This window comes from Barbatula barbatula (genome assembly GCF_947034865.1).
Source record: "Barbatula barbatula genome assembly, chromosome: 20".
NCBI classification, from domain to species: Eukaryota; Metazoa; Chordata; class Actinopteri; order Cypriniformes; family Nemacheilidae; genus Barbatula; species Barbatula barbatula.
In genome coordinates this window covers 12,728,927-12,753,211 of record NC_136783.1, presented here as the reverse complement: position 1 = coordinate 12,753,211, position 24,285 = coordinate 12,728,927, and the positions used below count along the sequence as shown (strand labels likewise).

The window sequence follows — 24,285 nt, the reverse complement described above, 5'->3', positions numbered from 1 at the left end:
GCATTGCAGCTTTCTGTGCCTGCGGCTGCAGGAGCTTGAACGGCACCAGACGTTCCCCAGAAAACAAGAGAAGTGAGAGGGGGATGAAAGGATTTGCTCTGGATCTTAAAGTTTATAAAATCAGTTGCAGAGGACTGCAGACCTTAGAGTGCAAGACATAAATCAGCATGCCTTTCATGCACGATTAGAAAACAGGTCAAGATCTGTTTTTAGATGTTGGTCCTGGGGTTTGTTACTCGGAGTTGCACACAAATTCACATGAAAGAATGCGTCTAAAATGTAAGGGTTTGTAATTGGCGAAAATTCTTGTCCATGTCAGGAAATACCAATGAATAAAATGGTTGAATTTGAAAGTAAAGATAAAAGTCTGCTTAATGATTCCACAGTACAGTTTTAGAATTTGTGCTTTTATTGTTTTTGAGTGCCTTCAAAATCGTTGCATTTACGGTATTAAATGAGCTTTGCAAATTAATTTTGTACTTATCTTTCCTAAACAGTAATATGAACAATATATATGAATAGTATAAATAAACATCATATAATAATTATATTTGTTGCATGTGTTACAAAATTGTTATTGTGCATCACCGCACCATGACTCTTTAACGTAATAATGTTTTTTTTACTTTTTGTTCCTGTTAATTTAAGCCAATAGCTAAAATAAAGCTTTTATCATCACTGTCCTTCATCATCACAAAACAGTGGATGTACAAATTTGCCTTTTTCAGGAAAAACACTGTTCTTTAAATGATTAAATACTGTTTTGTCAAAGTTGACAAGCACTTTTTGTTGATTTGGATATTTGCAAAACCCAGCCACAAATAAAATCACGAAATATGGAGATACTGGTTGTCAGAAGGAATTCATGATCAGTGGCAATTTAAATATACAAGTACAGATTTTGAAACCATATAAACATGTTGTACGCTATATGAATTTACTCAAAATTTACTACAAGTAAACATTTCAGCTCCGTCAATTTCATAATTGCCTTGAGAATGCTTAAAACAGATTTAGTAAGTAGAACCGTGTCTCCCTTCCTTCACTTTTTTATTGCAAAGGATGTGTTTTGTCTTGAAAAGTTATTATATTGCATTATATTGCAGTATAATTCTGCTGAGGTGTTGTGAGTTTCCTTCCCCTCTTATCCAGTTCACACTGGCCTACTTTCTGTGTGTTTGTGTATCTGCAGTATGAAGTGAGCACAATAGATGCATCACCTTGTGTAACGCAGCATTGTGTCACACCAGCAATCCATCTAACATGAGCTGGAAATTAGCAACAAGCCAGGGACAGTTTGAACCTAATGGCCTTTTAAAGGATGCTTTCATGTTCTTTGTTTCACCAACATCCGCGCCCATCGCCACTGCAGCATCCTAGGCCCAGCGGCTCCGTCTCCCCTGGTGATTGTGAGCTTTCCTCTATTCCTAAATGAATGTCGTATTTCACCCTCACACGATGTCGCAGCCGACACCCGGCCCTGAAAAACGTGCCGCTCTCTAAGTCATTACAGCAATGCGCTGCTGTTTCCCAGTCGAGTGGCTAAATCGCTCTCACACTCAGCAGGCTGCTGGGATGAGTTATGCCACCCGTGCGTGAGGAGTGGTGGAGAGCAGAGGCAGCTGGACGATTAAGAGATTGTGGCCGTTGAAACAGCAAATTCTGATTCAGCTGTTTTTCTGTGCCCTCTACGTTCTCCTTGAGTAATGACAAGACTGTATAACATTACGTCATCTAATGATGCGATACATTTTCCTCTCTATAGAATCAATATTTTATTTGTACCATAACCACATTCTTTTTTTTTTGCATAAAAGCATCTGCCAACTACATGAATGCCACTGTAAACCATGTTAGAATGAGTAACGTTATATTTATTCATGGTACCTGAAAAGCGGCTTGAAATGACTCATGGTTATTCAAAAGCAAATGTTTTGCCAGGATATTTGGCAACTCGGAGACTCTGAATTCACTGGGTCAGGGAATAGAGCAGCAGTCGCTGAAAAGTCTCCGCAAGATCCTGCCGATTCGGGCACTTCAGACTGGTCCCGCCAGCACAATGCAGGTCTGTGTGTGAGGGCAGGAAGGGTTTGAAGTTTTACAGCGGTTATAATGTCGCCCTTGTCTAAGCAAAGGAATTGCCGCTACATTCAGAATGAGTTACGGCACAGAAGGCCAGATGTCTACATCGTTCCCCAGTCAGGTTTGTGAGCTTCTGCCACAGCTACTTAACATTTCATTTGTGACTCAGAATGCTTTTGACATGTCTATAAATGTTATTAGAACTTATATTTATATATATATATAAATATATATATCCTAATGCATTATTATCATGATACAAACAGCTTTATTCTGAAATTAGACACATTGATTATACACATGCACTTTAAAAACAAATCTAAACCCTCCCTGCAATTTCCTGGCACCTGGGACACCAGAAAAATAACAGTTTTCCACATTAAATGACACCCAGTTATGTTTTTACTGTAAATTTGCAGTCATCCTGTAATATTATGGTTTTTCTTTTCCATATTTCACGGTTAAAAACATCCAGAAAGAAAGTTGGAAAAATTTTCTGGCTTGGGCGTTTTGTTACGTAAAATTACATGTTTAAAATGAAAAGATTTAAAATTTGCACTATTATTACGGCTATTACTGTATTTTAAACATGATAGATCTGTAAAAACATTTTTATAGATAGCGATGGACAAATCACTTGCAATATCTGATGCCATGGTAACAGGTTTTGTTATATTTAAATGTAAACTACAATGCTGAAAAATAGATACAAGTATTGCCTGCCATATAATGCATATCTAATAAAGACATTTATAATTCAAGTTCATTTATACAGCTTTCTCAAATCATTAGTTATTCTCTCTGTCGAGATTTTTTTTTAACAATTCCTCTGGTGCTTCTATATTCCTCAGATAAAAATACTGCCTAGAGACGGTTTTGATTAAACCCTAATTGTTTACTGTTCTGGTTCCCGATGCGAGAACCTCAAGCACAATCAGACAGTTATTGTTGTTTCACCCATGGCCCTATGCATTCTCCATTATATTAGATGTCGCCAGCGGGGTCACAGAGCTCATCCTTAGATCAGATTGCGTTTAGAACACCACCTGGTTTGGAGAGGCCAGAGATGATTTGAAATGCTGCCAGTTTTATTGACCAGAAGCTATCAGGTTCCCATGCTACAGTATATGGCAATCACTTTAAAACAAACAAGAAGCTCAAGTGAATTTTGATGGATTGGATATGGAGCTGCTTAATCTTTTTGTGGTTCAATTGCGGGTAATAAATATATTGGACGTCTGTCGGCGTCTCGTATTCTTTTTTTCCCTGTTTTTTACTTTAGGAAATGGTTTGGAATTCAGTTTGATCTTTAAACAGTCTTTTGCAATCATTCTCGACAGGATCAGAATCGATACATCTCACACCAGCTGCCTCAAGTCATTTACTTCATTGTTGCTTGTGTCTAGAATGTTCTGGTAGCTCCGCCCACATTTAGATCCCATTCACCTCTATTGTCTGCACACAAAACCCAAATCAATAGGTACCACCGTTGACAAGAGGGTGAGAAAAGGATGACAGAATTTTTATTTTTGGATGAATGCATTATTGTAACAGATTATTTAGCAAGTTATCACATTTTACAAAAATAAAAGACACTAAACCTCTTCTCTCAACAGGTTGTAATCTAGCTTTTGTTGAAACTAGTAACTTTGTATTAGCACCTATTGTACTATTGCTCTTTGTATGACATATCGTGTATTGGTCCCCGAACTATTTGTAAGTCGCTTTGGATAAACGCGTCTGCTAAATGACTAAATGTAAATGTACTACAGTCTTTCTTAGCTGTTTGCGAATTGGTTGCATGAGGATATATTATTGGTTTGTTTGTTTGAATGGTTTTCATTCATTACATTACCCAGCCTTACATTACATACAGTATGTGGAATTTGTGATTTTTTTAACATTACAGATTAATTCCACAGTCACACTTACCATTATAATAGCTGTAGTCTCGCGTAGCCAGACCTTCAGAAGCTTTCGCTGCTTTCTTTGGCCAAGGCCCATCTGACTGACAGGTAAAGCAACCAATCACGTCTCGTTTTGTGCCGTGTCATGTTTAGAGGTGAGGAACAGCAATGATTATAAGTTTATGCCGTGAACTTCGCATACTTTTAAGAATTAGGCGTTTAGTTGATTGTGATGAATTCTTATTGCAACCGTTGTAAACACAACAGCTTACTTCTTAGATCAGATGGCTTAGTGTTGTTTTAGGCGGACCGTTAAAGAACGCAACACGCACGTCTCCCGGAAATCCTTTGAAATTCAACCAATCAGATGACGACTTCGAATGTGCTGAAGTGTGCTTTATGCATCAGACGTTTAGCCAACCGTCCGTGGGTGTAACGTCTGAGGCTGAGACCATAAGAGCTGTGAAACCCAGCTCTTGCTCGTGTGTTGACACAAGCCTCATATTTGCTCGGATGTAAGTCTCTGCTAATGCACCCTTGGGCTGTTTTTGTGTAGTCGCACACACACTTTCGCACACTATAATGTTTACTCTTTTCTAACAGTTACCTTTGGTTGACCACGAAGTTTCGAGCTCAGGTGAACCATATTGGTCCACATCAACTCACCGACACAATCCAGCACTGTTCCTCATACAAACACGCACTCTTGCTGGAATTCAGCACGCGGCACAGCTTTGCCCTGTGTGAGGTGTTCGCTTTGACCGCAGTAATTTAATAACCTCTTTATTTATGTAGTATTAAAACGATGCTTGTCTCTAAAGCCTTCTCGATCCAGCTACTAAATCATCATCACGCCTGTCCCGCCAGCTCTGTGCTTTGAAACTTTAATGCACTTTTGGACCGTGACCAGGGGAGTGCCAAATGACACTGCAGGTTAAACGATCTTCCATGCTTGCAAAGTTTAAATGACCCAGTCACCATCATGCACCATCAGGCTAAGATTAAGATGTTAATATACAGCTGAGGTATGTAGCTTTTTAAGTATGTAAGTACCTGTGAGGTTATGGGTAGATTTGTGATCAGCTGTCATGCAGAAACAGTACGTGTTTGCCTTTGCAATGCCGCCCTTGCTTGAAAGTGCAGAGTACGAATATTGTTACAATAGCTGTTAAATTGCTTCGTTAAATACAGATACTCTTTTTGAAATTATGTTAGCACCTCATATAGTGTGTGAGATATTTTAATAAGAGTTTTCCAGCATTTCACAATTTTTTTCAGGACCCCCTAGACAGGTATAATTTATCTGGAAAGCATTTCTAAATGGAAATATGGTAAAAATGCAAATTAGTTAGAAGGTAATTTTTTCATTCCTTATCGTTATATGTCAAGGCCTTTGTTATTGCTGGTCATTGAATGGATTAAAATGTTTTTGTTACATTGATTCATGACCTTTCGCTGTCCATCTCAGTCCACTTTGTGACCCACGAGTGTTTACCACTCGATGCTTCAGGGAATAAACCCATCAAAAGCTCTCTTAAGTATGCCCTTAATTAAAGTAATAATTAAAAAATATATATTTATCTTGTTTTCCAGTGAAATATCTAACATTTTATAAATAAAAGTTTATATGAGAAACAAAAATCTTTGCTCACAGCAAGAAGAGAAAGCTTTTGCCGATGGTGTAAGAAAAATAAACGTAATTATTAAATTGATTTATCAGGAAAGCAAATATTAGTATATCTGGAAAACGAATATGAATATATATACATATACAATATATATACATGTTTTTTCACTGTCTGTGACTATAACAGCAAGAAACAGACACACTGGATCTCTGTACTCGTACCTGGCACACAAAGGCCCAGCATACGTCAGCAAAACGATGGCTAACCGCTGGCCCGTCAACACCCTGAGTGGGTGTAATAATGATGCACACAATGGGCAGACAATGGGCACCAGGCCGTCCTGTGCCCCCCTAATCTCATTTCTGCTTTCTAAGCAGGCAGTACGAGTGGGCGATGTGCCCGTCGGCTTACCTCACAAACCCGTAAACACCACCCCGGAGCCGAGACCGTAAGGAACACAAGACCACTCTGAGGACACTGGCTTAATCTAACTGCAGGTGGTCAGCCGCCAGAAAGGCCATTTTGTTAATTTGCACAATGTTCTGTAAGTGTTCCCTTGTCCTGAGCACAATGTAGTGCAGAGAGGTTGAGGTCATATTTTTCCCTTTGTGGCTCACAGTGTAGCAGGATTAAACAAACTAAACTGTGTATTAGTAGTTTTGATCATTAAGCACGTACTCATTTAAAGAGATGGTGACTATAAAGTTTTTCAATGAAGCATGTTGTCTATGAAAAACTGGTCTGTCGTATCTATAATCAATACAGACATCAGAAGAAAGATGAGGGGAATGTTAGGAATGAAAAAGATTCCTGTGCATATGAAATGGTTTTATGGCAGCAAAATCTTTCAGTGTACGTTTTTGAAAGTTTTTGAAACATTTTAAATGTATTAATTTGCCTTTGAACACTCAGGATAGGGATGCACTTTCGTCTACAGAACCACTTAGACAATAGCTCTTGTGTTCCACAAACAAATAGCCACATGCAGGTTTTGATTGACAGTAGGGTTCTTAAATTATGATAGAATTTTTGGGTGACCTTTACCTTTAAAATACTTTCTTCTATTCCAATTTATTGTGCGAAGTCAACTATAAGTAAGCCAGTTGTAGGGTCACGTTCTTACGATGTTTTGTAAAAAATACAGATCCAGTGTTCTCCCTTGTGCTCTTATGTTTGCGGAACATAACATTTGCATTAAGTCATTTAGCCGACGCTTTTATCCAACGCGACTTTCAAAGAGCAATAAGCGATATGTCATACAAAGAGCGTTAGGTGCTTATACAAAGTAACTAGTTTAAACAAAAGCTAGACCACTACCCTTTGAGAGAAGAGAAAAGGTTAGTGTTTTTTCTATTCATTTTTTCATTTGTCTGTCAAGTATTCACAGAAGAGATGGGTTTTAAGTAGTTTTTTGAAGGTTGTGAAAGATGTGGTTGACCGGACCACGTTAGGAAGAATGTTCCACCAGGAAGGAGTTGTGAAGGAGAATGATCAGGAAAGCAATTTAATGCCCTTATGAGAAGGCAATACAAGACGCCGCTCGTTTGCTGAACTCCGGGTTCTTGATGGGGTGTAGGAGGGTGTACATAATAGCAACTTGTTTGTCCAAGCAATGCTTAACAGGGGCTATTGGAAACCAGATTATTTTGGAAACCATCAATTTATTTGTGATTGTGTTCAAGGCTGTTTTTTGCAAACTGTCTCTTCAAGGCTCACCTCTTTTCTCACCTTCCCACTTTGTCTATTTCTTTTTCATGTGATGACAATGTTGTCTGTAGATATAGATTTGATTGGAGGTGGGTGATGGTATCTGTATGCAACCGCACATTGCTGTCACTGTTATCTTCAGCATGGGAATGTGTGGTTCTGATAAGAACCCGCTCGTCTTTTCAGCCTGCCTCCAAACTCATTTATTCATCCATACGCTCCGATCCATATCATTTGCTTCTTTCTTTCACCACATCGTCCTCTCTGGACTCAACGTCTCTTCTTCAGGCAAGTCATAGGTCTGCATGTGATAAACATCTGCTGCGTGCAACTGTGGAATCACAGAATGTCATATGGCATGTGTGGTTTCACCTCTCAGATTTTCAGTTTAACCCAACTGCCACATATGAAGTCTTATAGGTTATAACAGTTTTTGTAGTAAAAGTCAAATTTTTCTGACTGCATAGGCAGAATTAGACCAAGATAAACAGATATGTCAATAGGATAAAAAATACACAATCCAAGGTCTATTGTTTCCTCTAGTAAAGGAAAGTGTTGCACGGAGAGAGCTTTATGAGAAAGAAACAGGACCTGTCAATATCAATCCTTTGCTCTCTTTTTCTTGTCCTGCTCTTTGTTCATTCTTCAGATTTTTGAAGAACTATAAAAGCATCATGCCTTTCCAGAGATGCATCTGCTTTTCCAGGAATTTTCTGGAGGATTAACGAAACACGGTGCATTGAGTTCTGCGAAAAAACGCAGAATGTGATATGAATTTATATTACAAAGCCAAACCTCTGTCAACACCCATATGTTCTTATTGAACATTTAATTTAAAAAGCATGGGTGTTAATGTAACATTGCTGTAACATAGCTTCTATTCTAGGAATGGGTTTCTCTATGTTGGAACATGGCTGTGGAGATTTACTTCCCATTGGGCACAAGAGCATCGATGAGGTCCATGATGTTGGGTGTTTGTGTTTGGCATTCCAGTTTATGCCACAAGAAGTTGTGCATGCATGGGTATTGACAAATAAATTATGAAAAGTCCATATATTTTATGTGAATCGGCTGACAAGCACCTTAAATTTGATCTGTAGTGCCAACAGATGCAATTGCCAGCTATCGCTCTTAGCTCTAAGACAAAATGTATTTGTAAAACATCACGTGTTTATTTATTGGAGATGTTTCACCTACTGTTTGTCTTTGAAAGTCCAAACAATGTGTTATGCTTGACACCGCACAGAACCAGTACAATACAGTTCATGAGGTCTGAATATAGAGATCGAGGTTTTGTGTATATGTGGTTTCTGAGCTTGACCTCGGCCCTCACTTACGGAAGACGAGTGGCTGTAATTTTTCCAAACCCTGCGTCCCTACACATAAGTGCTGCTGCTCGTGTACCCGCCTGCGTGTTTGTCGCACAGGCTGGTTCTTAAACCACTTCCTGCCAAAGCTTGCTGGATTAACACACCCCCTCTCAAATCCCCGGACGGACAGGAAAGCTGATTAATATGCGTTGTCCGTTTGTAAACACAGACTGAGACAGTGTCTTAAGTTCATTGGACCTTATGGTGGAGTTCTGCATTTGCATTTGTGTGTTAAGTGTTAGTAATCTGTTGTTTTATAGTTGTCTGTATGTGGGAGGGAAAATTGTACTGCTGCCTGATGCTGCAAAGGATTTGTGCGATAGGAAAGCTTTGGGTTTTTCCTTTAAGATCTGTTTTAACAGATAATTGGTTTCAATCCTCTCCTCCCTCCTTTCGTGCTTATGTTAGTCTGATCCTCTAATCGCTTGATAAGATGCTGTTTTTCACTGTTTGATAGAGAAGTCTGTTCATTAATATCACACTGCTCATAGATAAGCACCCTATGTCACAAAGCTGTCATTGCAAACAGGTTCAGGTTTTTTTTTAACGGGTGTGTCACCCAATGACGACAAAACTAGATTGTCACTATTCTCCATGCTACTTATCTGTGCAAAAGTCACTGTCTTGATGCTGGGATGCTATGGTTGGTTACCAGGTCATTGCTATGCGGTTGCTATGGTGTGCCGAGTGGTTGCTATGTTAGAAGAATTATATTTTATTTTCCAAATCGCCTCGGATAAAATTGCTGGCATTGGTCTGAAATAATCCCTTATGAGCATAATTAGTTTATTATTGGATTGTTGTTGTATCTTTTCCATACTAACCTGGTCACGGTACATTAGTCTGAGGAAGCGGCACACAATCCTGTAATTCCTGGCCGTATTATCTGTCTTGCCAGATGGCTGGCTGGTTTTACGGTGTGTAGAAGGAGTGATGCTGTACATGGCACACTGGGGAGTGGAGCAGGAGACCATACTGCATCACAGATGGCCGTGTCCGCTCGTGGCGTTTGGTCTGGGTAGGACTGGGTGAGGTAAGGAAGTGGCACCAGTGGCACAAAGCATGAAGTCTGACAGAAGGTCAATTTCTGGGCATAAACAGATCGGCAACATTACTGGAGGTGTTTTCCTTTTAGAGTAATTTTATGCACATGCGGGATGTTAAGCAGTGTATTAATGTCCAAGTCATATATTCAGCAAAATGTAGTAGATTATTAGACTGTAAAACACTTACTTTGCAAACATTACTATGAAGTTAGCATAATATGTCTTGCTTTTCAAGAGTATTTGTTTAGATGCTTCACATAGTATGCAAATGTGTGTTGTATGCAGTGTATTTGTTGTCTGTTCCCCCATAATGAGTCTTAACTCTAAACTAAACAAACTACCGGTAAAAGGTCTTTTATGATAGCAAAGCATTACTTTACTGTATGTTGTCTGCTGAGTATGTAGCAAAAAGTACACCAGAATTAATGCTGCCTTCATGTACTCTTAGAAATTCCCACTTCAACCCAGAAATAATTGATGGAGCGGTGCTCTTTTAATGTTAGCAGACACTTGTAATGTTTTAATGCTACTTAGTCATTAGTAACATTGATGTTTGAATGTTAATAGATACTGGTCCAAAATATGAGAAAAAAGTCCTTCTCATTGGTTGCCTGGGACTCTGGGAGTTGTGGCTGTCAGTCACACTCAAGGGGCGGAGTCAGTACACAGTCACACACACACACACGCACACGTACACACGTTACTTGATTTGATTGAAGACCGCTGGGGATCACATGTGACCTCTAAGTGGCCTAAATGGGAGGAAAAACACATTAGTCAAATTTTGAGGTAAAATGGAGGGAACCTGGTTAACACACACATTCTCACACCAGCCACCAAATCACTGAAACTAGAGCCGCCACAAGCACCAACAATTCTCTTTAAAATCAAGCATTTAAAGACATGAAGCCAAGAGACGGCGTTATTAAAGGTTCAATATAGCACAAAGCCAACAGATGAGATTAAATGTATTGTTCATGTTCCAAATACCATGTGTTTTACAGGCTGAGGTTAAATGGGATGTGATTTGTGTTGGTTATGCTCATTATTATCGCCGATGTTATGGTGGATATCTCGGGGAAGATATTGGAGTCGTCTTCTCCTTTTGGTTTGTCTTTGAAGTAAGACTATATTCTGATGAAATATGAAAGGTTTCATTTGTCAAATAGGAATCTAAGAGTGAAGTACAGCAGATTGTGAAACTCACACACCCGCACACACATCTCTTCTGATTCTCTGTGTATTAAGCAACCCATTATTTGCTGTGCTTGCTAATTGGCTCTGCTTCTCCTCTGGCAATGTCACCGACAAAAAAAGACATTTATTGAGGACTCTTGTGAGAATATGTGGTGTAAGCACATACCTTTACTGATCTTTGCTGTTGGGCTTCTGTCACAATAGAAATTCAAGAAATGTTTAAAGAAACACAACTTAACTCAAAATGGACTTTTAGTATTTTTTAGTAGTGTATGATGCGTTCCTCAGCTGCCCTATAAATTACTTTTTTTTACAAGAAAATGTCGTAGTATTTTCGTTTTTGGATGTTTGTCATAATGCATGATTCCCCAGTTAAAGATTTACCAATTTGTTTTTTATTATAAATTTATTGATAACTTGCTCACGTTGTGCTTAGCTTTAAAAGCGATATTTCAAAGCCAATCAACCACATAAAGCTTTAAATGACCCCAATGACTTGTCCATTATTTCCTATTCAGTAGTCGCTGTTTGTTAATGGACTGTTGAAAGTGTTAACCCAACCATGTGCCAATCGCTAATTGAAGAAGTCCTGCAGCAGACCCTGGCGCTCGATCATTAACATCAATGTTGCACAATCGACAGAGGACAGCGAAGCTATGAAACGGTTTGCAATCATCATTGGCTTGTAGACTGGAGTAAAGGTTGACTTCTGTTTTCCTTACAGCCAAAGAATTTCTTCTCTACTCATGCCCAGGGTTTTGGCCCGACGCCTCAATAAACAAGAATAGACTTGGACATGGAATCCACTAGTTTTCGAAGTTTCTTTGGTTTCTCATATATTCAAGTCAGTTTCATTCAGTCCTTCTTGGAGTTTTCAAATATCATAGCATGACCTCCCGCTGTGCATTTTTGAGGCAGGCTGGTTGTCATATGATCTTGAAATGGGTTAATATTTTCTGCCCTGAGCTGCACAGCTACAGCACAGAACAAGTCTTTATGAGAGAAATGTCATCCCGCTGAGTGGGTACATTCCCAGTTGGCTCATTCTTGACAAACCTACCAGGGAGGTAGAGCTGCCCTCCATTCCCCAGATGTTTTCATTGGACCAGTGTTGGAATGCCCTGAACATCTGCCATCAAACTGTGAACTGATCTCCACAGGTATTGTGTAAGCTAGCTGACTTAAATACAGAATCTTCTGTTTTTACCAGTACCATTGCAGACAGATCAATAGACATTTGTCTGTATAAGCGACATTCTTTTATTTTTTACAAATTTAGATCAGTGTCAGTTTACTTCGTCTGAACCAAATACTCTAATTACCAACATTATTATAAGTGTATATACCAGTTTTTGTTTCCGCCATTTTGTTTGTTCCTTTATCCGTTATGTCAGTTCTAAAATGTTAAAAAGTTATAGGTCACCTAAACATGACAATTCTTGCATTTTTTTACTTTTTACTCTTGTCATTCCAAAACTGCACCTTTTTTCAAGTCAAAAACAGGAAAATATTTTTTTCTGAAATGTCTTAGTGGTTTTGTGTTCAAACAATGGAAGTCAATGAGGTCCATTGTTGTTTAGTTGCCAACGTTCTTCCAAATATAATAAAGAAAGTCACACAGGTTTTGAGTGACATGAGGGTAAGTAAACGATGAAATGAAATTGTCATTTTTGAAAAGTTTTGGCCTTTTTGTCCTTTATTCTGAGAGCATAGAAAAGAGACACGTGAAGCAATGGGGAAGGGAGAGGATAACATGATCCAAACTCGATCTAGGGTTGGTGAGACACTGTTTCACAACATGTCTGGAGCATCGTCCACAAAGCCACGTCTCTGACCTAAAGATATTCAAGAGACACAATCCTGTCACATGTATGAGTGTGCGATCTTTACATTTTACAATGTATGCATAGGTGACAACTGTTTTTTCATTTCCCCAATAGTCTCTATCTCCTGATGGAAATTCATGTCTGTGTTTGCTCATTCATTCACGCTGAAGCGGGTTATCCGTGGAACAGGAAATATGGGTCACCATCATTGGGCAATTATCTCCTGTTAAAGTTTTAATGATTAATCAAGGGAATTCTCAGAGTGATTCTGATTTTCACACTTTCCTCAGTCTTCATGTAGACTTTGGTTTCCATGGTAACAGGTTTGATTATGGTAATTGAGGGTAATTAAGGCTTTGATAACATTCTGTCAGATTGAGTTTATTTTTTAGCCTTAGGTCACAAATGCGCACACACACACGCGCTTCCTCTTCTTTTGCTCCACCAAGATGTGTATTTTGTCCTGACAGCTGCTCTCTGATGGCAGTGTGTCTCTTTTCATCTGTTCGTTCTGATGTTCATTGGTGTAGATGTTGGCATGTCAGCGTGGTTTCATTCATGTGCCTGGTTTTCCTCTTGTCTTTCCTCCATCTCTCCTCATCAACTTAACACACGCTTTCCATTAGAGTCACGGTTTCACATCCTTAAAATGATTCTTATAGACCAAATAATCTCAAATGAGTCTCTTCCTCATCAGGCTAATGACAGCTGACGTGAAATGATGCTATAATGCTCCAAACGTATCATTTATCACAAGCTTATAAGATTGAAGTAATTTTACTCCTTCCCTTGATTTTTCCAATTCCTGCAGGGGTACCATGATCGCAGAAAACCTGGAAATGAAATATTTTTTTTCTAGGTTTGGAGGTTGTAGGTTATGAGAATTAATATAAGGCATGAACATTTTCGATAGATGTACTTAAATGCGGAAAAGTACAGTGATGTACTTGTAACTCAGACCATTTTCTCATCCTTATTTTTCTCTTTCCACCTCTCCTGAAACCATACCCCCCTAAATTTCCTGTTCCCCCGTTCCCTCGATCAAGAATGCATCTTTCATTTGAGGATTAGTTTGGCATGTCTGGAACTAATATAATCCATCCTGCTGAAATATATTATTAACTGATGGACAGACCAATCTGGAGACCCAGAACATGTGACAGGAAAAAAACCTATACATTCTTTCTTCCTCGCTGTAGTTTGGGCTCCCAGTCATGCTCACACTAAAGCGCATGTGCGAGATCTCACTCAACCCAGCTGTTCTTCCCATTCTCCCTGGAGGTTTAGTTCAGATCCTCTTGCACATTGTAAAGTTGGCTCCATAACTCCTCCTCCTTCCGTCCTTCTATAACAGGCTGCACAACATGACTTCCTGTTGGGTCCCTTCTGCTTCCTGTTTGCTCTGCTGAATGAAGGATTTTCCTTCAAGCTGCCTTTGGTGACGCAAACCGTATACACCATCCATCCAGCCTCCTGGAAACAACTGCTCCCTTTCAGACCTTGTTTTATTGTATCTCATAAGAGTTTAGAAGACAATGTCTAACTCAAAGCTGCACAATGCGATTTTTAACAAATGTTGCTGCCTTCTCACACCCAGCTGTGAGAAAAAAAATACAGTATAGTTGTCCACAATGGCCCCAAACAGCATATGAACACAACCAGGCTTGCTTTACCGAAAGTAAAATGGTAAAATAATTTTCCTTTTTGGGTAAACTATCACTTTAAGTAAAAAAATAGTTCCTCAGCATTTTCAGTAAATTTTAATGAGTAATTTTCTGAAAAAATAAGCGTTCCCAAAACCCATTGATATTAAAGAAACACGTTTATAATGAAACAGGGCCAATGCTGCCAAAACCTTACTGACAGAATGGAGTAAGCAAAAATATAGACTATAGTCAATTTAGGTCTTTTAATTCAAAATTTATATAAAATGTCAGCGTGTTGTCCACAAACCCCTTTGAGATGTCTTTGTTGCACTAATCTCACCCCCTTAGTCACCATGGCACCCCAGCGGTCCAGAATTGAGAACACGAAGACCGGTTCTCAAAGACAGCAGTCTCGCTGTCTACCTCCTGGTGATTTCTAAGCTCTGGCAACCAGCCTGGAGTTTGGTGCCCTTGGCCAGGGCTTGTAATGAGATATGACAGATTTGGGGTGTGGTTTTTCGGGTAGCCGGCCGAGACGCTCTCAGGGAAATGAGCAGAGTGACAGCTGGGATAAGAAGGGGAGGGGAGCAGATTTGGCCTGGAAGAGGCTGTACCATCAGATAACAGTCCAGTGAACTGTTCATGTGCACTGTCAATGGACTTTAAACCTTTAGTTTTTTTACATGCATTCACCTGAAAAAGAGAAAATGTTGACTTTATTTATTCACCCTCAGGTTGAAGCACATTCGAATAGCTTTTTCTATTGGGTAGAACACAAATGGAGAAGTGTCTGAACCTTTTCTCTATAATGAAAGCAAAGGGGGTTGAGGTTCTCATGCAAATCATACAGGCCAACATTTTTAGGTATTTCTATTAATCACTTAAGGGGATAGTTCCCCCCCACAATGAAAATTCTTTCATCATTTACTCACCCTCTTGTCATTTCGAATCTATTTGACTTTCTTCTTCAGAACACAAAAGAAGATATTTTGAAGAATGTTGGTATCTTGCACCCATTTACTTGCATTGGTTTTGTGTCCATACAATAAAAGGAGATGGATGCGGTGCTGTTCAGTTACCAACTTTCTTCAAAATATCTTCTTTTGTGTTCTGCTGACGTAAGAAAGTCATACCGGTTTAAAACGCCAAGAGGGTGAGTAAATGATGACGGTGTTTTAATTTTTGAGTGACCTGCTTTACATTAAAACGTAGTCAGTCATTTGGTTCCTTGTTCCTCTTTTGTCTTATGCCAGCTCGTCTGTCATTCTGTTTTACACTCATCCGCCTCTAACTAAGAGGCACCAGAATCAATAATACGTGCCTGTCTAATACCCAGACTGAGCAGAAATCTCAACAGGATGCTGTGATGACTTTTGTTCATAGACCAGCAGGTATTACCCAACGCTGTGTTTTGTTCTGGTCTATAATGGAACCCCAGTCACTTATTTGTGGCACGCTGGCTGCTTGAAAAAGCAACATCTCTGTCTGAAAGAGCACCATGCAGCTATGCAATTATGTCGTTATATAATGCATGTTCAGCAAATGAGACTGCAGTCTGACTACTTTGACATGGGTTAAGCTTTAATGTCGTCTTAATGTTTAGGACATGCTTGACTAATGCTTCTCAATCAGGCACAGGCTGTTTGAATCAAGCTCAATTGAACTTGTTCATAATTCAGTGCAAAAACCAAGTGTTCTCTTTAAGCGAATCGCTTCTAAGTACGAGTGGCTTTTTTGGATGTTGTTACGAACTGCTAAAGTGAAACCTTCCAATGTAATAGGCTTTTGGGTAAGAATGAACAATACATTTTTCTTTTTTAATTACCCGTCATTATCTTATTGTGGTCTCATCTGGGTCTCTGTGCCTCAAGTCTTGTGACATAGTACTCATTTCATTCCATCGGTACAACATTTCCTTATGACTTTTAATTCAAGAGTTTGATATGGATTGTTCGCCCCAAAATTCTGTAATAATTTACTCGCCCTCTTGTCATTTGAAACCTGTGCGATATTCTTCCTTCTGCAGAACACAAAACAAGATATTTTACAGAAAGTTGATAACCAAACAACACTGCACCCCATTGACTTCCATTGTATGGGCACAAAACCAATATGAAAGTGGTACCGCCATTGTTTGGTTATCAGCATTCTATGAAATACCTTCTTTTTGTCCTGCGGAAAAGAAAGTCATACAGGTTTGAAAGTTGAGATTTGTTTTCATTTGTAAGACATTAAGGTCTGTAACATAATGCCCATGTAAACGCATACATTTGAAGGGTTTTGTCAATAAAAGCACATCTTTAAAATTTTATGAGATTAGGCGAGAGGGTAATCTGTAATCTCAATCCCGGCCTAAATGTTACAGAGAACATACTGTATTTCTAAAGCTCTTTATTGATTTCATAGAGTGAATCAAAGTGGGTCCAGACACCCAGTGGAGCTCTTGTGGAAATGAACTGAAGATAATTTATAGCCTTTCAATGATAGTGTAGCTGTGTAGCTGTGAAAGTCATACAGTCATACAGTAGTAGCTTTGGATAAAAGCGTCTGCTAAATGACTAAATGTAAATGTGTATTTCACTCTATGAGTAGACTCAGAATAGCTCACAAATGGTACAGTATTTCACAGACTTGGGAAGCATTTTATGAGCCCCTGACAAAGGCAGAACATCTTGCATGAGTTTCAATCTCCACATAAAGTCGGCCTGACCACACGGGGGTACCATCATTTAAAATTTTGCAAAACTTCGAGATGAATCCCTTATATTTCCAAGTTTATTAAGTCAAAGTTTGTATTGATTTGTTCATCTCTCACATGATGTTGATTTGCAATTGCCTTCAATTTCATTCGGTTTTAATTCCACATCCTCAGAATTGAACTTGAATTCTGCGTCTTTTTTCTGCATTTGAAAGTTTTAAAAGACATTCTCCATGTTCCTGTTTTTCAACCATGACATACGCACAACCCTCACATGCGGTTGATTTTTTGTAGTCTTTACCTTTATCTCAATAAGGTCACATTGACATAATGAAAACCCAGCGGGTTGACCGACCATGCTGCCTCATGCTGTGTTTGCGTGTTTAGATACAATTGGCCTTTTGCTGAAATGACAGGCTTCCCTTTGAGATCTGAGGCATTACAATACACTACTGACTCATTTCCTAATTTTTATCATCATAAATTATACGGAGAGCAGAAAATTACAGCGTCAGTGGTATTGACACATGTTTGACAAAGCATACCTGAATGAGGGGCCGACTGGTTATTTGTACCGACATGGAATATACAGCACAACTATAAAAGTAGTATCGTGATGATGTCGTGTGAAAAATGCCCAGTGAGTGTGCCCCGTGCCTGGCGTTACACCGGGTTTCACAATCACGCCAGCGGTCTGAAGGGAAGTCTGTGAGTTTGTTGTGTTAGGAGCTTGTAGAGACACAGAGGCCATGGAAATCCCACTTCTCTATGATGTCAGACTGAAAGTGTTCTCTCAGCGTAAAAGCACAATGCAACCGGGGCAGTTGGGTATCATAGCCCCGAGACTGTCAGATCCTGAACCTCTCCTCTCTGCTGCTGGCTGGGACGGTGAGAGCACATGGAAGCAAAAGTCATCAGGTTTCTATTCAGCAGAAAAGGCAAAGGTATTGTGGATTTGATATGTGGCTCAGGTGGTTTATCATACTTTTAAGTTTGTGGTTTGACAGTGAATTCGTGAGTTGACGTCAATAGAAATGTAATCCTTCAGCTGGAAACTGAATTGCTTTGAAAAGTTAAGCAACCATGTTAAATCATGCAAACAAACAGGGCTCTAGACTAACATTTGAGCCAAGTAATTCAGTTGGTGACACCAGCCCTTCATTTGTTGGCACAAGAGTCATGGGGCGAGGTAAGAAAAACGTGTTTAATAGAACAAATGTGTTGTTTCATATCATGGTTTATTATTCAAAGACTTTGTATGCACAACAAGTCAATGTATCTGTAGAAGCAGAGAGCTCAATTGAACAAGATAATTTAATATTTCCCAAAGCGGATTTGTGTTGAAAGGAGTAAATTCATTTGGAGCCATGCTTGTGTGCTCGCTGGATGCTGGACAGGGAGAAAGAGGAAGAGATGCTGTAGAAAACGGAAATGAGAAGCGATAAGCTTGGATTAACTGTCTCTGAAAATGTGTGTTTGATGGACCTGATCTCCACTCAGTAACAACTATGCATGTTTGGAGTCTCTCTTTCAATCCAAGAATATTATTGTCATCTCTGCTTTAGTACAATGATATTCTTATTTCATAGGTTTTCCTCCTGGATCAAAATCCTGTATGTTTGAACTTTTATGATAGTGGTGGCCGATTTTTAACACATTTACAAAATTGAAAAGTTACTTAAACACATTTTTGCACACCACATTGTGAAGTACTACAATAAACCGCTTTCTTGTCTTGTGCTCTGTTTGGCAGAGATTCGAGCTCAGCTGGTGGAGCAGCTCAAGTGTTTGGACCAGCAATGTGAGCTCCGGGTGCAGCTCTTGCAGGACCTGCAGGACTTCTTCCGCAAGAAGGCCGAAATCGAGATGGACTACTCGCGCAACCTCGAGAAGCTGGCTGAGAGGTTCCTGGCCAAGACACGCTACACAAAAGACCCTCAATACAAGTAAGATAACGATTATTATAGGCTGGTTTTTGCTGATGCCATGAAGTAGTTTGTAAACAAAATTCTGTTAATTTAATAAAAATTAATACATTTTTAATAAAAAGTTTTATTATGGATTCCAATTGATATCAAACTACATCTGGGTTGTTTTGAATAAATAATAACAACTCAAAGAACGCAGCTAACTAACAAAAAAAACTATAAAAACACGATACCATAGTAAAAAAACTAAAATCTGGTTTTGCAAATAAACTCTTTATTAAATGGTAAAATAATATAAATAATTAAAATATAAATAGATTTAATTATACTTATATTTAGAAATTAAATTGAACAGTGCAGTTTAGTAATATGTGCTCTTACCTGCGCACAGTTTCAGATCAATATGTTTATCCAGGCTTTTTTCCCTCTCATGCATGATTACACAAGCTGTTTTTCAGTGGAGATTAAAAACGCTGAGTTAAACTCACCAAGGTCATGAGATATCCAATGTTATATATCCCTTTGGGATTATTAAAAGTTTTCAAAATGAAACTTTATTGTTCTTCCATTAAAAAACTAGAACAGAAATTGTATAATAGCATAAACAACTGTTATAATATTTTACCTTTTTGTAAAATAAGTGTATTTTCGCCTGCAGCTGTAAACAAGGTCTCCTTGTTACTCATTGTTTGCGATGAGCCAGTTCTCAGATCATGAGAGTACAGTGAGTCTTTTCAGAAGACCCCGCTGTTATATAAGCGGCTTTGTCTCATAACTTTGATGAGATAGTAGTGGGGATTCTGATCATGGAATAATGTCAAGTATTTTCTTCGAAGTCTTTGGTTCTGCTCCAGTGACCCACATTTGATCCTGATATTGTAGCAGTTAAGAGTTATTGTCTTGTATTATGGTGAAACAGCTGGTGTTTTTTTAAAAGACTAGAGAAAATGCTTAAAGGGCTTCCATTATGAACTACAATGCAGTTTTGTATTGTTTAATGTCCTAGCTGGCCCTTTATATTTCATTGAAATGATCAGCTTGTAATAAATGTATGTGTTCAGTCCAAACAAGACCTTCCTTTGAGTTGTGTCAAACCCCTTCTCTAGTGTATTGTTTTTATAAGCTCCACCTTCATTTTTGAAGAGTTTTCTCAGGATTTCATTTCAGGCTTGCCTGGAATAGCACATGTATGCTGAAAACCTGACAATAAAGAAAAGGCATAAATAAAAAGCGGTTTAAGAATAACTTTGCATACTGAGCATTTTACTTTGTGTGTTTACTGCAAACAGATTTTCAAAAACTACGATAACATTGATGACAGTTCCTCCTTAGCTCCCAATGGACCGTTTTGTTATAATACATTGTTGACCCTTCTATATCGCTGTGTAAATATGTTAGACAGGATTTTTACCATAGACTGGTTTTCCTGTGTATTTTTGTCAGTTGGCACAAGTTTCTTTCTTACAGTTTTGCCCCAGGCATTGTTTTGACAGCGGGAGTATCCAGAGCCTGAACTTTTCCTTTCATTATTTCATGCTGCGTTCATTTGTCACCTTTACACCATCTCCTGTCAGGTGCTACTCACACTTTTAAAATTCTTTGCCTTGTTTTGGTAAATTCACTTGGCTCCATGGCTCTTATTGACAAGGTCTGAAGGTCTGCTTCATGTCTGGGAAAGTCAACATACGGCACATGACTGGCAGACGTGATCAATAATTAACAGACCGAATTTTTGAGAGGGACATGAGGTTTGTGTGACAGCTCTGTGGTCAGACCGCTTTTCCAACGGGGCCGGTGCTGGTACCGGAGCCGGTTCTTGGCTGAGGATGGCACCATTCAGAACCGGCTTGCTTTTCCACTGGCCGGGAGCAGAACCCTCTATGTTAATCCCATATTATATTTATTTCCATGTAAATTTATATGTAAACTAAGTAATATGAAATAGAATGATATAAAACACAACAGTGCTTCCTGTCATTTCCCTTTTTAAAATGGTCATACGTGATTTTGGCAACATATGCCTGCTCTGATTATTCTAACTGTTTTTTAATAAAATGAAATGTGATATAGAACACAATCCCTTATTAGAATATATAAGATGTTTGTTCAGTACTTAATAAAAAATAATTGTCAAAAGCATAAGGAAGCGGTTCAATACAAAGAAAAAACATCATGAAACGTAACTTTGCCCTCAGTCAAGACGATTTGACCATGTACAAAAAAACTGATTTATAAGGCCGAAACTGACCGTTAGACATATGCCCAAAATGAATTATATATCATGTTAAACCGCTTCACTTATCAGACATCAGAGCCAGCGGTGGGTTTCAGAAGGACTTGCGAGATGAGGAATTTTTTGAGTGGAAAAGCACGGCCCGGTTTCCATTCGGGCTCCGGCACCAGCCCCAGTGGAAAAGCAGAGACTCCGGTGCTCCTCAGAGCATGAGAGAGGAGCTGTGTGCCCCTGATCTCTGTATGATATAGCAGAGCCCTGGGTGATATAACGATACAAACATGACATAAATCCAACGAGAATCTTTCAATAAATTCTCATACTTTACTGAGGAAAAACTAAAGAAAATTCAGCCTCATGCCGTTCTCAGTGTCCGATTACAATGCTTGGTGAAGGAGCCATCGATAAAGGTCACATGTGACCACAATGTTTGCAGATATTCTTCTTTCTCAGATTTTATCTTGCACTTGTTGTTTTTCATGTGTTTTGTATATTATGTCTATTAGAATTTTTGGCCGTTTTCACTTTGGATATCTTTGAAGGGCGATGTGAGTTTTTGACAATTTTATCTGTATTGTTGCTGTCGGGTGGATACCAATATATTTTTTTAAAATATTTTTTATTGGTTAAACATTAGCAAAACCCACAGTAAAGCATGAAGGGTGACCAATAGCAATGATTTAAAAAAATATATATTATTTTTTACATTACAGTGAAACTATATTTTATACAGATAAACATGCAATAACTAAATAGGGTTTTCTTTTATAAAAAAATTTCACCATTTGTTTTGTTTTAAAGTTAACTTCATTAGGGCTGTCAAACGATTAATCGCGATTAATTGCATCCAGAATAAAAGTTTGTGTTTACGTAATTCATGTCTGTGTACTGTGCATATTAATTTTGTATTCATAAACACATACACATACATGCAAATATTTAATAAACTATAAATATTAATAAACATTCATATATAATTTCAATAATTGTAAAAATTTGCCAAATATGTATACATGTGTATGCATTTATAAATGCGAAATGAAAATGCACAGGACACAGACATACAGTATATTATGTAAAAACAAAGTTTTATTCTGGATTCGATTAGTCGTGATTAATCGTTTTACAGCCCTAAATGTATTGGTTTGCTCATTTTCAAGTTTTGTATGTACTTGTCCATATTCTAATCTCCTTTAGCCCCAGGAATCCCCTTTCAACATCTGCACGTTTAACAGGCGAAAGTAGCATCTGGAATGATAATGCCATTTTGGTATGTGAGGTATTTTCCGGCCCCGCTCCTGTGTTTCACAGTCCTCTACGGTTAAGGGGCATCTAAGGAAGGATCCTTTGGAGACCCCAACATACTGATTATGTTCCTTCAGGGATCACTCAGCGGCCTTGTGATCTACCAGTCAAGGGTCAAAAGAGTTTAATTCATAAATGTGTGGAATGACTCTGTGTCATTTGCTCAGCAAGCCAGCAGGAGACCCGATGACAAGCATCACTGCTTTTTTTTTTCAAACCACATGGCTTGGAACGATAAAGTAACATGGCACTGAAATCATTTCTAGCATGCCTAATTTCCCACAAATAGATTATACAAGGAAGCGACTGCAAGGTCTGGACTTGTGACAGATATAAAGAACAGTGGTTCCACTAGTTCCACAGAAGAGCAATGGTGTATCACATGCTTACTGCTCTTCTGATGATCCAAGATCGGACATAAAGTTCACAACGTTTCTCTTCCCCTTTGTGTAGGAACGGAAGAGGTTGCAGACAACAAAGGTTTTGTCATTCCAGAGTGCTGTCATTTGATGTCTTTTCACTTTGTTTCTTAAATGCACTTTCACTCCTTTTCCAATGAACTTTATTTACAGTCTGTGAGCCATAAGTTTGCCTATTGTGCAATATCCAGTATCACAAAAACAGCCTTTCCATTTGTGATGAGTTTGTCTAGAGGGAGTGTGTCTGTCTGTATTCGTGTGTGTGATGGTAAAAGAAAGCAAGCAGGACAAGTTTCATTTCCTCCCCACTTTGACGTGGTTGAATGATATTTTTCCAAGTCGTGTCTGGACAGAAACCAGGGCCTTGTAAAACACTTCTCACCAGGGTGAAAAATCCCCCTTAACACCTCTTCTCATGTACTTTAAAAATACAGGCGAGAGAATGAATCCGACATTCACTGCCATTTATTACTCTTTTGTGGTTTTTCTTTTTTCCAAAACCTCACACTTTGCGTTGTGTATTTGTATCATGCATTAATTTTTTTGTGCACACCACTCATCAAAAATTCCTTTGTGTTCTTCACCTTTCACAATTTTTCGCATGCCATCATGTCACATCTCTGATGGCATCACCAAGGAATAGGGCCCTTTTTTGGCTCTCCGGAGCGTTCCTTCAGTGAAAGAACGGCTCTGTTTGCAATGACCTTGCTGTTAATTGGTCAATTCCTCAGCTCATGTGATCTCAACTTTTTCAAGGCCTTCTACAAATGACCCGAAGCTCCCCAGTTTGAATGCCCATTTGAAACCCTTTCCATCAGCCAAGGGGCCTGCTTGCTAATCACATCAACATCTCTTTGTTGGTTTCTCAATGTCTCTCCGAGGACTCTGTCTTATGAGTTTAAGCATGTGTTGTGCTTCTTTGCATATAAAAAAGTAAATTAGTATGTTCGGGAGATGTTTGAGGATGTTTCTCAGGGTTCATGTGATTGATTGTTCGGTTCTGTGTTAGGAATACAGAAGGGACACCTTGTTTGTTCTTAATCTCTTACTTTCATTTTTTATCCTAAAATGTGTGTATCCCGTCTCCTGACGTCCAAGGCCTTATATCTCACAGAACGTCGTGGCTAACCATCAGCGACTCACCTTTCATGAACCCTTGTTGTGCAATACCTTAGTTTTACTTCAAGTTTTTGCAACAGTACATGCTCAGACCAGTTTCATACCCACCTTGTTGTTTCTTTATACAAACATCTTGTGTGCTTGTCTTGCCAACATTCTCATTCCTCATTTTAC

At 38.8% G+C, this 24,285-nt stretch overlaps 1 protein-coding gene across 3 annotated transcripts in view; it reads left to right on the top strand.

Annotated features, from left to right (window-relative positions):
- The window catches only part of srgap2 (SLIT-ROBO Rho GTPase activating protein 2), a 75,492-nt gene that overhangs the window by 17,433 nt on the left and 33,774 nt on the right, over positions 1–24,285 (top strand). For all 3 annotated transcript variants that reach the window (XM_079483864.1, XM_079483863.1, XM_079483865.1), the window contains exon 3: positions 18,861–19,053. In XM_079483864.1, coding sequence (XP_079339990.1) covers positions 18,861–19,053 — 193 coding nt within the window. The remainder of the gene's footprint in view (positions 1–18,860; positions 19,054–24,285) is intronic.